At 37.7% G+C, this 14,319-nt stretch overlaps 1 protein-coding gene across 1 annotated transcript in view; it reads right to left on the bottom strand.

Moving 5' to 3' along the window:
• Positions 1 to 14,319, bottom strand: part of LOC122797766 (protein brambleberry-like) — a 439,351-nt gene that overhangs the window by 47,660 nt on the left and 377,372 nt on the right. The window contains exon 9 of the mRNA XM_044066288.1: positions 11,181 to 11,353. Coding sequence (XP_043922223.1) covers positions 11,181 to 11,353 — 173 coding nt within the window. The remainder of the gene's footprint in view (positions 1 to 11,180; positions 11,354 to 14,319) is intronic.

Here is a 14,319-nt window from a genome sequence, read left to right as displayed (position 1 = left end):
AAATCTTTTAAAACATTGCAGGACAGTCTCAAATACAGAAAACAACTAAAGTAATATTTACTATATTAATATCTATATCTAAGAGAAATCACAGCAAGACAAGTGCTGATGAGTAGATGTTGTCAGATCCAAAGACCAATACAACATGCTTAGTCTCAGAGAGTTCCCAAATTAATATCAAAACATTAATGCTGGATCAGCTGGATGATATCACAATTTGTCACCTGCCTTCAGTTCCAAACAGATATCAACAGAATTTAACATTTCTCTGTGAAAAATACTTCTCTCAAATGTGCAGCTACTAAGTTACAGAGCAATAAAAACACCTTACATTCCAAACCTAGTAATTATTTATGTTTCAAGACAATAGAAAGAAACCGCTAGCTGTACACATCCTGTCTCCTTCAGTGAAACGGAGAAATAAACTGTAAAGCAATTCACTTATTTTCTTAGAGTTTGCAAGTAGGGTACACTGTGGTTGCATTCTTGAAACTCAGTACAGAACATACAGTTCAACACACACTTCTGCACCAGTAGTTTAGTTTAACATACATATAACATTTTAGTTTCCTGCAGTTGTAAGACAAGCACATAAATTATATTAATATTCACAAATGACATAGGATTAAAAGTCCAGACAGCTGGGCTGGCAAGGTCACATTTCTATACAAATCATATTAATATTTTCAAGTGACATAAGTATTTACAAAATTCCAGATAGCTGGACTGGCAGTACTTTCCTGGTGTCACACAGCTACTGAAGTTTAAGATTAATAAGTACCTTAAATGACCACTAATCAGCAAAGACATTTATTGAAAAAGCTGACAAACTTGCCAGTGACATTTAAAAAGTAGGAAATTACTGCATTCTAGTTGAAAGCCAGTGGACAGGCAGGGCCACTGTAATGGTCCTTTTACCACAACGTATTGTACGTCCCACAAAAATTACATCAGCAGCAAGAAAAGTCCTGACACTAAATCAGAACAGCATGGCAGCCCATAACAAGCCATTTTCTGGTATAACAAATTAAAACACAAAAGTAGCAAAAGAACAATAGTGCTGCAGAAAATATAAAGATGTGATTTTTTTTCAGGTTGTGGGGGACAGTACTAATTGTGCAAAGTAGAGAGGTTTATTAAATAATCACTGCTTATTATAATGCATCACTTTTTTTGGAGGTATTAAACTTTAGCATAGCAAACCATATTCTACCAAGAAAATGGAAGACAAAGACCAATACAGAGGAACCACAATATTACAAAACTGTACAACAGGAATAGGTACCATCTAACAAATAACATACCTGACAGATTACAGATTTCAAAGTGAAAGCCACAGTCTTGACAATACAAAGGGGTCAAAAAGCTTTATCTGAATAGTTCATAAAGATCAAGCCTTACCAAACTGTAAAGATATCAGTGGATAGCAGTACTGGTCAAGTTAATTTTATAAATATTTAGGAATTACTTGTTATACACTGTTGCCTGATATAGGGCTATATTTCCTGACAAGTTATCCATCACTGCTGGGAGGCAGAATGGATGCCTCAATATCCACTACCAAGTACACAGATAATTTCTAGTATTTCAATTGACCATTTTCCTGCACTAAGTTTATTCAAGTCTGAATCTTCTCTGCTCCTCATCCAGCTTGTTCATCACAGTGGGGCCATTGTGAAATATACACACACACACATACAACCTTCTGTATGCTTACATGCCAATCATACGTTACTTCCACATCTAATTATTAGTTTTACAAGTTTTGTTTCTGCTCAACATATTTTAGTCCATTATTTGCATACGTGGTATTGCCTCCCTCTGTACTTTATCTGCCTTTCATTTGAGAGGCTCTTTTTTGTATGCTTCTTGTCACAATACTCCTAAGTGCTGAAACTTTACGAGCAAGTGGAAAACTATTACCATTAACAGATTTGGGCTTCAGAAGAAGGTTTCAGTCTTCAAAATTCTAACAATAAAATTAATGTTGACTGGTGAGTATATGAGCTTTATATAAAGGTCTTGCAATTCTAAGAACTTTTCCAAAACATTATTGTATTGATTGTATTTTCTGTTTTCTAGTGCTGCACCATACTGGATCTATTTTATTTTTTTTTGGGGGGGGGGGGGATTTTTAGGCTTTGCTTATTTTGCATATTTAGACTCTTTAGTTCCACTTAGAAATCTCTATATGGTATGTCAAAATGCATCTTAACATACAGTAAAAAATTAAGTGATGTGTTCAAGATAACCATCATCCTTTTTTTCTGTACCATTTTCTTCAAGTTGTCAGGATGTTGAGTCAACTGTCACAATCTTTATCACTTCAGTGCCACAGTCTTACTTTCTTCGACAGTCATGCCCGACTAACAAGTTTTCTCTCTCAGAATCCATCCACTTCTTTGCTGGATACCCTTGTTTCCTTTTCCCTTGTTGCTGTCTGTCCAAGATCATATTCGCCAGATTGTCTTCTGTTTTTCTGTGCATGAGCCTGAGCTACCATAATGTGCTCTGTCTGATCTTTTCTGCAGTTGGAGCTGCTTTGGCTTCTGCTCTTATGTCCTCATTTTTTCATCTGTCACACAGTGTATATTCTCCCATTAGTCTCAGGCACTTCATCTCCCATCACTTCAAACTTCAACTGCTCTGCCTTCACTACCCAGATGTCTGTACCTTACAGTAGTAGTGGTCACACCACTGTTTTGTACACCTTACTTTACAGCTTCTTTGGCATGTTTTGTACACCTTACTTTACAGCTTCTTTGGCATACTTCTGTCATACACTACCGCTGACGCACTGTTCATTTTTGCTGCAGCCCCTCAGAGTCTAGCTTTGACCACCTCATTCAAACTTCCCTTCTTCACTACCATTCCCAGATACTTGAATCTGTTAACCTGTTCACCATTTTCCCTTCTATCTTAGATTTCAGCTTTTCCCAGGTTCCCCTATCTGCTGCCACTACAACAGTCTCATCTGTACTCCATTTCATCCAGTGAGCCTCGAGTTTAGAATTCCATTCCCCTATCATTTACTGAAATTCTTGTTCAGAGTACACCTGTAATGCCACATTGCCTGCATACAGCAGCTTTGTAGATCTGTCCCATCTGACCTGTTTGCTAATGTAGTCCATCACCTGTACAAAAAGCAATTGGCTCAGTGCTGAACCCTGATGCACACCCACTTCCACTAGAAATCCCTCCCAGATTCTGAACACTAATTGTGTCATTGCCTGCACTAATTCTATCAGTGTTTCTCAGACTGCAAACCATTGTAGGACTCTTCAAATCAGCTTTCTTGGCACCTTGTGTTATGCTTTGTTGAAGTCTAGGAATACCTAGCTGGACTATTATTCTCATCTCTAGTTTCTTGAGTATCTGTCCCACTACAATCAGATCAGTTGTGCTGTATCCTGATTTGAATTTGAAATGCTTCTCTCCCATCTTACTTTCTACTCTGCATATTAGTTGATCAATAACCCTTTCCAGAAATGTCATGCATCATGACAGGAGTTTTATACCTCTATACTGCCCACAGTTGTGGATGTCCACTTTGTTCTTTTACATTGGCAATAGAATGCTTAGTGTCCAGTCAAAAAGGACACACCCCTCTCTCTCCATACCGCTATGAGTACCCATTTCTCCCCTAACTCACGCAACATCTTTATCATATCTGCTGTGACCTCATCTGAGCCTGCTGCTTTCATGGACTTCATTTTACTTAGTGCTGTTCCTCCATTTTAGGTGGAGTCTGAGGCAGTACATCATCTGTGAAGCTTGCTTCACTCACAAGATGCTGCAAGTACTCCTTCCATCTGTCTTTCATATTCTGTGGCTTGAGCAGGTTCTTGCTTGCATCCCTTATGAAGTGTGTCGGACTATCTTTGTCTTGCAACCGGATAGAAACTCTTTGTTCCATCAGCTGAGTCACTTTCCAGAAGCTGGTAGGTTTTCTTTGATGCCTCGTTCTTTGCTACTACAGCTGCTCCCTTTGCCTCTTTCCTTAGCAAACCAGTATTCCTTCTTAGGCTGGTCTGAATATTCTCTCACTTTTTAATGCACTCTCTTTTTATGCCTTCCTGGATTTCTGCATTTCACCACCAGCCTCACTTATGTACCTTATTTCCATACCTGGCTCATCTGCGCATCTGTTCAATAGTCCTCATACATGCTGTTTTGAGACTCAGCCATTCTTCCACACCTCCACATATTTCCTCTTCTTCCTGAGGTGCTAGAGCCCCAAAATATTTCCTTGCACTCATCTGCTTTTTCTTCAGTCAACTTACAGGTCTTCAGCCTAGTCTCTTGTTGATCTTTGAACCTTCTCTAACCATGCTTGCAGTGGATTGTGGCAGCCAGTGGTTTATGCTGTGGGCAAATGGCTTCACTGGGGATTGATTTGCAATCATTGATTCTATCCCAGTGCCTTTTCTTTACTAGGAGGAAGTCTACCAGAATTGCTTGTTGGCCACACTTGTATGTGATCTTGTGACTCTCTCTCTTGCTGAACCATATGTTGGTCACCATCAAAACATTTTCCAGACATTGCCCCACCCAAGTGGGCCTACGCAGTCCTCATCTCCTGTTCTGTTCATCTTGATATGTGCATTGAGGATCCCCCATCAACTCCAACTTGTGTTGCTGTGTTTTATTTAGTAAGTCTGCCCTTGCTACATGAATGGACTCAAGCTGCCACAGGGAAAAGGCTGAGATTATGAATACTACCTCATGCATGCATTGAAATCTGACTGGCATGATCTGGTCCATTAATTTTGATAACATCCCTTACTGTCTTCTGCAGTCTCTCCTACCCCATAATTACCACATTATTTCCAGTCTATCATCCTGAGTGGCAGACTCTGGATCCCAGGCCAAGTGCTTGGCTACATTGTCCTTTCATCTTGTTTACTAGGTACAGAGGATGTCCAGCCTCCTCCTTACCATCATATTATCCACTTCCAAGCTGCATCCAGTCAGAGAAACTATATTAAGTGTAGCAATTCTTTGTTCATGCTTGGCAGGTTGATTGGTTTAAGTCCAGCTCTTGCTCAACAGAGCCATCCCAGGTAACCCAAGATGGGCAACTCAACACTGTCTGGGCAGTAGTTTATTGACTCGGGGCTACTGGGCTTTATGGCGGGCACACAGTGGCCAATAGGGGCACAAAGACACTTCCCACCATTAGCATGGGTCCTCTATCCTCTTATTACTGGCAAATACCCAAGCTCAGCTTTGGCAAGATTAGCCAACATGACCAAATCAGAGAAATTTTACACCATTGTTTTGGTTAGTCCAGGCAGTGTGTGGTCTCTGATCTACATTCTCTTATCTAGAGGACATGATATACCTCAGGATAACCTCCACAGACTGATTTAGAATGGTACAGGATTGTTTCCAGTTCCAGTCACTGTTAGGGGTACTGCAAGACCAAGTGTGATGCTGCTGCAAAGATATTTTAGCATTAAAACTGTCCTGCATATTACATTCATGTTTTATGCATACTGTCACTGAAAATTACTCAAAAAGATTGAACAAAAACTGATCACACAGTAAAATGTCTTGTCACCAGAATCCATTCATTATAATATTCACAGTGAGTTTATCTGGCTCCATGGCACAGGGAATGAAGCTGTTGCTACTATACTGGTGACAGCAGTTCAGTTAAGGGCATGAGTGACAAAGCAAGTAGGGAGGGGAGGACTACATGCACACTGGGAGCACAGAAAATTATGGGATTTATCTTAGAAGGGTTTGGGGGGGACCACTGCTTGTGCTTCCTGGGGGGTTGCTTGGAAGCAACATCCCTTACAAAAACAAGGGGACAGCCTCTGCAGTTGGTCCATTGCACAACCCTGCCTCGCTTCCAGTGCTAGGCCAAATGCATGCAGGGGGATTAGTCCAAACATGCTGAACCACTAATCGTGGCTAACTGAATGATAGCCCCTCCTGAACAACTCTCACCCGAGTGATTATGAGCAAATGCATCCATTGATTAGAAAGTGTACTGATGGACAGGCAATGGATGCAAAATATAAATGTTTCACACTGAGTATGCCTCTACTGCAGTAACACAGAACTAGACAACTGCAACTCTAAGTAATCAAAACAGGTACTACCCAAGTGATATTATACACACACATACATTATATATATACATATATATATATATATATATATATATATATATATATATATATGTGTGTGTGTGTGTGTGTGTGTGTATGTGTGTGTGTATGCATGTATATAATATATCTACGCATTATATATGTGTGGATTCACTTTATATCCTCGAAATACTGAAATGTCAAAATTCAGTATTTTAAAGCTATAGTCGAAAATTTAAAACCACGAAAACTCAGAAATGCGAAATTCAAAATTTCACACACCAGAGATTTTGAATTTTGCACTTCTACTCCACACACACACATGCATACCTTCCTCCCCACACACAAACACAAGCTCTCTACTACATAAAAGCAGGGGGACAAGCCCCCCCCTGCACCTCCCATGTGGGGGGCTGCACCCCCCACTTAAATATTCTCATTGTGAGGTTGCACTACATTCATCTCTCTCAACCTGGAAACATTAAAAATTTGGACAAGGCCCATGAAAAAGAGGTATAAATCTGTGCGCTGATTAGCATAAAATTTGCGTATATAATTATGCAACCCCACCCACTCTGATGGAATTTTGGGATAACAACTTTCAAAAGCAAACTGAAGAACAGACAACTAAAATATGGCACCAGAGTCTCCCTGCAGCCATTCCAATGTCCCATTTACCATAAACACTAATGTGCATACTGCTTTACTTTTACAATGATTTGGATGTTATTTTTACATTTTATAGCACAATCCACTAACACTAATAGACATCTGCTAAACAAAGCAATACTGTCTCACAAAGAAAATAGATTTAGCATTAAAACTTCTCTGCCCTTGAAACTCAGATTAATTGAAACAGCACTGAAAACCACACCACATCCAAAGAAAATGCATCTGGCTAGTGGTGGATAAAGATTACCTTTGGGCTGTTTTCAAATCATAGACCCTGGCCCATGCATACAAAACAAGAAACATACATGTGTTCTTTGATACACCTTCCTAACTTTATTATAGCACTGTACACAAGCTGAAAAAAATGTAAGACAGCAAAAGTGAGAACAACACATTATAACTCCTTAAACTAGCAGATTTATGACATTAATGCTTAAGATAAACCATCCAGTCCCCAAGTCTGTTCATAGAGTGTATCATGAGCAGGAAAGATGAACTGTGCACAGAATTTCACCTTACAAATCCACTGTCTAATTTAAACACACACACACACACACACACACCTCCTCACTTCACTCAGAATACACGTTTCCTTCCTACCTACTTCAGCTGATTGACTCCGTCTGCAAGTCCACCCAGCCAGGATGATCCATCCATTTGAATGCATAGTGTACACTTACAAACCAAATTTCCTTCCTACCTACTTCAGCTGAACACGTACAAAACATCTTTCTTACTTCAGCCGAATGACTCCGCTCACAAGTGCTAGATCCACCACCCAGTATCCATTTGAATGTGTACACAAATTAATGCAAATGTGAATTGCATACACTTGAATAAATGCTCGCAAATCCATTTTAATGTTTCCTGTTCACAGATCCAGCAGACATGTGTGCACTGAGCTGAATGAGCTGAATTCTGACAGGCTGGTAGCACTAACGGATGTCAGCTCAAAAATGGGAAATAAAAATTAAAAAAATAAAAACAGCTCTAACTACTACACCACCAACAATATTAATCTATTCAAGTCTAGATTTCAGCTTCTTAGTGTAGTGTGCAACTGCAGTGCGAGTGAGTCAGAGAGAGTCTATAAACTGTAAAAAGTGTGTGTATGTGAAGTTGTGAACACTACAGTGTGTGTGTGTGTGTGTGTGTGTGTGTGTGTGTGTGTGTGTGTGTGTGTGTGTGTGTGTGTGTGCGCGTGTCAGAGACAGTCACAGATACTCGACTGGTCTATCTCACTTTACTACTATAATTATATAAAAATAATAATATGCAAACAAAGCGCCAAAGCAAATATACTTACTTGCATGCATTTTCTTTTGTTTATGTTGCCTCAGCCTGCAGGGGACAGGAACTAGGCAGGGGGATAATCAATGTGTATTTGATTTAATTTTTGACTGAATGAACGATGATGATGATTGACTTGTCGAATGTTGTTGACTTACTTGTTAGTGTGTGTGTGATGCATGTGATTCATTTGTGTTGTGCTTGTGTGCGCGACGGACTTTACTTTAGTTGTTTTAACTTGTTTGACAGTAGTAGCAGTCCAGCAAACTAGCATAGGCAGCCCTGCCTCCTCTTCACTACTCCTCACTTCCTCAGCTGTAATCAGACAGGCTGGCAGGTTGCTCACATTGCTGATATCACCACGCATACTTCCGCAAGGTGACATCAGTGTCAAAAAGTAAGAAAAAATAAAAAAATAAAAGAAAAGCCTGGAAATTAAGGGGTGCCACTCGGGAATCATGCACCTCATTATTGGGACCCCAAAACTCGGTAAAAAACGAGCAATTTGGGATGGTTGGGAGGTATGACTACATACAAACACACACAAACCACCACACAAGCTACATTCTCCTTGCACACACGCATCACAGCAACAAAACACACTGACACACACCACAGCACCTACCCAAAACCCTTACACACACACTTGCCTGAAACCACAACCACAGTGAAACCTCAGAAGTGCAAAATTCAAAACCTCTGGTATTTGAAGTTTTGAATTTCACGCTGCTGAGCTTTCGCTCTTCTCAGGATTCACCTTTATGGGCTTGAAATACTGAACTTCAATATTTCAGTATTTTGAGCTTTAATTTAATATCTATATATCTATATCTATGTCTACATCTAGGGTCTATTTGTTCGAACATCCAAAATGTAAAACATTACATAGAAGAGACCAAATGTTCGACATTTGTATGTTCAAACATCAAATAAAAAAAAAATAAGGAAAACACTATAGAATAGATATTTACAATAGATGCCAGAGGTAAGTTTTGCAGTTTCCTTATCAATCTTTAAGCCCACATCAAGATATGTTGTACCTTCCACACTATAATCATAGGTAAACTTTAAAAATTCCACATTGGCATTAATATAGTCAAAAAAGTTTGTAGTAACCCTATACTACCTTTCCATACAAGAAATAGGTCATCCAAAAAATGAGTGTAACACATAATATACTCTCTGAATCCACTCTTGTTGACATTCTTGCTCCCAGAATGACATCACATAATTTGCAAAAATGGCCTCTGGCATCTATCGTAAACATTTTTCCAATTCATATTTGAATTTAGATAGTTGGCATCCTTATGTAGAAAAAAAGTCCATTATTAAGGGGCAGCTCGTGAGCGCTGCTAGAATGGTAAGTGAAGATGCCACATTTAGGGAAGAAGTGAAGTTTATATCAGAAATATTTTTGAAGAGGGGATATCCTAGTGGTTTAGTGGCAGTGGTGGCCAAAGAGGTGATTAAAAAGAGAGCGGATGGCATTTAGCAACCCATTTTGGGCAGGCCTGATCGGAATAATGGTAGAGGTCAGGTAGCCTATCAGGTCAGAAAGGAGGAGCCCGATAGGAAGCTTAGTTTTATTACCACCTACAATTTGGATGCAAATGGAATTGTTGAAATACTCAGGCGTAATTGGAAGATTTTGTCATATGATCAACGTATTGCGCAAAAAGTAGTATCTGCTCCTGTGATTGTCTTTAGGAGGGACAGATCATTCAAAAATTTGTTAGAATCAAAAGGAAATGGAGTGGTTATTTCTAGCAGAAAACGGGGGAATTTTAAATGTGGAATGGGGAATTGTATGAATATAGGAGAGACCCCAGAGTATTTGAGGCTAAATGGATTGTATATACACATTGCAGGGCACTTTAACTGTTGTAGTAAGAATGTGGTATATGTGGCTAGATGCCAGTCATGCCCTGCTTTTTATGTGGGCAAAACCTGTAGACGATTTAAGGACTGGTTTAAGGAACATTTATTGGATATAAGAAACAACAAAATGACTAACGTCTTAAGTAGGCATATATCTGAGAATAAAGACCACATTTTTAAGTTTTCTGCACTGCAACAGTTGGTTAAGGACCCTCAGGGTAGAATACTGGATGTACATTTAGATATATGCGAGTTAAGGTGGCAGTTAAGGCTGAATGCCAGACACCTGGTATTAATGAAAATGTGAATATTGCATGTCTTTTGAAGTTAAAAAATATTTTAGGGTAACAATTAGTTTTAGACATTTGCGTGAATATTTTTAAAGTTTTTATAGTGAACGTTAATTTATTTGATATGTAATTGCCATGTAATGTTTTGAACTGTTGTATACACAATTGCTATATGCATCTTGTTTTTATGTCTCTGTAGTTTTTATTATGCAAGTGTTTAGTATAATTAACTGGTTAATTGGGTGCTTCTTTACATAAAAGGGCTGGGTTGTAAAACTGAAACTGTTCTGATGAAGTCCCTTCAATAGGGAAGAAAGCGCTCAACCGGTGTGTGGTACAATAAAGCTCTTTGGATTGTACCAGTTGCTGTGAAGGTTTTTTCAGTGGTTCCAGTTGTGGTTTGGAGTTGGAGGTATTGTCATTTGTATATATCCCATGGGCCTCCAATACAGGAGGGTTAAGGTACTACACAATGAAGACTCTAGCTTGGTTGAGTTTTTCCTTTTTCTGTAACCCTTTCATCATTCGCTTGTATGTGTAGTAAATACACACGTGCACACACACAACTTTCTAAAGAACTCCATAGAGAGATATTCACCTAACCACACAACAAAACACACAGACATCTACATGGCATTCACCCATCCTAAGCTTCTCTGATCACAAAACTCTAGCCTTGTTGTCATATACAGCTCTGCCTTGAGTATGATACTTTTGTATACATCATCTTTTCCACAAGGCCATTACCATAGTAATCACAAATTCCATCTGCCTACAAGAGATGGATACAGAGATGGTTCTTTTCATATTCCGCACAGTTAGAAATGCTTATATCCAGAATAAATAGTTTAGCTACTGTTAATGCATAATGAACTTTACTGAAGTAAAAAGGAATAAAAAGGGCAAGCTGCACATTCAAGTATGGTAATAATTTACACATGTGCCTTACCTCTGCTTCTCTCCTAGCAGAATTAGTCAGGCTGTGTCGTTTTTTAAGTGCTGGGCTTGAGTACGTAAGATGTTTAACAGTGGAACTAGTGTTTGTCTTCCATTCAGTAAGAGTTTCTTCCAAAAGCGATCCCTCATCTTTTCCTCTATACATCTTTTCAAAGCAGGATTCCTCTATATGGAAAATCAAATACAAAATAAGGATTTTGTTACATAAATGAAAATTAATCATCCATCCATTCATCCAGACTGGTTTAAGGTTATTATTGAAGTACTCGCTTACACAAATGAGGGGACAGCCGCTGCAGTCAACCCATTGTACAACCCTGATGGACAAGAGCAACCTATTACAGGAATGTATCGGTATGCCATCTGGTGCTGATGATGTGATAGTGCAGGTTTAGATCTCCTGAATGGGTGTTTGTTTTGCCATGTATATTAAGTGAAAGAACTCTGGTCATTCCTAGCATGGAAATGCTAAGCAATGGTTACCTCTCAGTAGTCTGAGATTGAGTAAAGGAACTGACCCTTAAGTATCTGTCTCTGTATTCCCTTGTACTGTCAAATCCTCAGCACCATACTCTGCCCCAGTGTCACAGACACCTAGTCAGGCTGGTGTCATAGTTTGGGTATCCATTGTCAAAAGGTACACTCAGAAGTTTAGATTTCAACTTTGGCAACAGAAATAAACAGAAACAAATGTTTTAGGAAAGTGTTTCTGCTGGTAGAATGGCCTTGTGTCTGTATAAAAATTCTACTACAGAGGTACAGCAGGGTTGCAAATCAGTCAAAAACCATACAGTCATATTCACTGGGCTTTGTCCAGTGCAGTTCACCACTAAAATCAGTGCCATACAAATCCCAAAATGTAAGTTATGTGACCTATTTAGTTTTATTTTACATTCATTAGCCTGGAGAGTGGGCTGGTTACAGACATTTCACAGCCACAATCTGACACAAGTTATAATGATAAAAGGGGCAATGAGTAATTATAAATTAATAAGCTAGAGATGTAAATATTTTGCTGAAAAAAATCAGAAAATGTAAGATAGTATTAGAGAGATGACATGCTTAAAGCTGAGGCAAGAACAGAACTGCAGCTTTCAAACCAGTGGCATTTGTGAATACAAATTACTGTGGAGAGTCATTAATTTACAATATTTAAAAGTTGTGCAATGTATTACAACCAAGGCATATTAATACAACTTTTAGAAGGCCAACTGATGAATTTATTCAAGACTGAATTTGACCTTGTATGATTGGGTGATATGTAATTACACAGGTTCATAAAAGCAGTGATATTTGTAATCAAGTCATTTATTTCTTCAGTGATTTTTCTAAAACTGTTATAATCAATATTTTCTTTCTTCTGTTGTGGGAGGACATTATAACTAGCTTGAATTATGGAGAATGCAAAAGTGCTCCTAACACTGATCCTTGAGACTAGTGGTACAAGTCAGTGGCAGGTTGTGTACCCTGGACCCCGGGCTGTTTTCAAACCATGGGTTTCCTGTACACGTATTTAGGACCATACATAAATGTGTTATTTTGGATTTACCAGATTGTTTTATATTTCTTTAATACATTTGTTAGTGTGCATTTTAAATTAGTTTTGCAGTTTTCCATTAAGCATTGAAACAAAATGTATTAATCCTTTTTTTCCAAATATTTTATTGATTTAAAGAAAAGACAAAACATAATTTCTACTAGAATACAAATGAAACAAACGACAAACTATATACAATATGTACATATGGCCTGTATGAAAAAAAATGAGAATATCTTCGGTTAGAGAGAGGTAGTTACACATAACAAAAATATCAGTGTAATTTCTCCAAGTACTAAGAAGATGTGGAGATCTTTAAAGTTTTGATGAGAGAAAAAACTTTCTTCCAAGGATTGTTGATCCATTTATTAGGGAAGATTCTCGTTTCTTTTACCTTTGTTTCCATATGTATTGTTTCTTCTAGTAGAGTCAAATTCTTGAAAGTTGGGTTCAGATGAAGTTTTCCATTTTCTTGTAATACATTTTCTAGCAGTTGCTAGTATAGTCAATAGTAGATACAAACTCTTTTTGCTCATAACATTTGTTTCAGTTACATTCAGAAAAATCATGGATTTAGTTAGTATGAAGGAATCTGAAAAAATAGCTTGGAGGAAATTTCCAATCTCCTCCCAGAATTTTTTAATTTTGATACATTCAAAAAATATATGAATCCAATCAGCATTACAATTCTAAGAACACCTCCAACAAGACAATTGTTTAGAAGAGTCCATTTTAGCTATCCTATTGGGGGTGTAAAATGCCCTGTGCAAGAATTTCCATGAAAAAATCTTCCAAGCTTGTAGATTGGAAGTTAATTTAATAGAATACAATAAATTAATTTGGTTTTCAGAGGAAAGGTTAATCTGATGACCTTTAGTAATAAAGTTCCAGAAGTTTTATTTTGGATTAACTTTGTAAATTAAGTTTTTTTATAGAGCATTGATGTTAAATTAGACCAATCATGATTATTATAAATTATTTATTGGATAATGGAAATTAATTTTGGTTCAGAACTAAAGGAGGAATTATTTATTATTCTGTATAGCTCTTGAGCATGAAATAAAATGCTTTGAAGTATAAGCCAATCTGAATTTGGAATATTAAAAGTGTCTATTTGTTGTATGTTTAAGACTGATGAGTTCCTAATACAATCTTGCCAACAGGTAAATTTATTTAGTTCCCAATTATTTATAATGTTTTCATGTAATCTGTTGGGAAAGTTTTTAGTTATTTTGAAAGGAATTAAGAGTTCCCACCATAATTTAATGTCTAAGTTTGAGTTTATGAAATATCTGAGTTATAAATGTAGTTTATGAAGACTAGGTTGGTGGGTTTTGAAATGTTAAATTGTAAATTAAGACATAATATTTTCCAGAATGTATTTGATCATTTGAGAGTATTTTTTGAGAGTTTATTCTCATTTAAATAATAGAAATATGAAGGGATTTCCAAGCTGATGAAATGTTTGGGTTTATCCAATTGAAAACTATTTTGAATATAGAAGCCTTAATATATGTCTCTAAATCTGGAAAATTAATTCCTCCCATTTCCCAGGGTCTAATATGATGAGCATAGGCTATCCTGTTTCATTTAG

The sequence above is a fragment of the Protopterus annectens genome, chromosome 3.part1 (assembly GCF_019279795.1).
Source record: "Protopterus annectens isolate FY-2018-M chromosome 3.part1, PAN1.0, whole genome shotgun sequence".
NCBI classification, from domain to species: Eukaryota; Metazoa; Chordata; order Ceratodontiformes; family Protopteridae; genus Protopterus; species Protopterus annectens.
The sequence above is the reverse complement of the archived record's forward strand: the minus strand, read 5'-3'. Positions and strand labels throughout refer to the sequence as shown.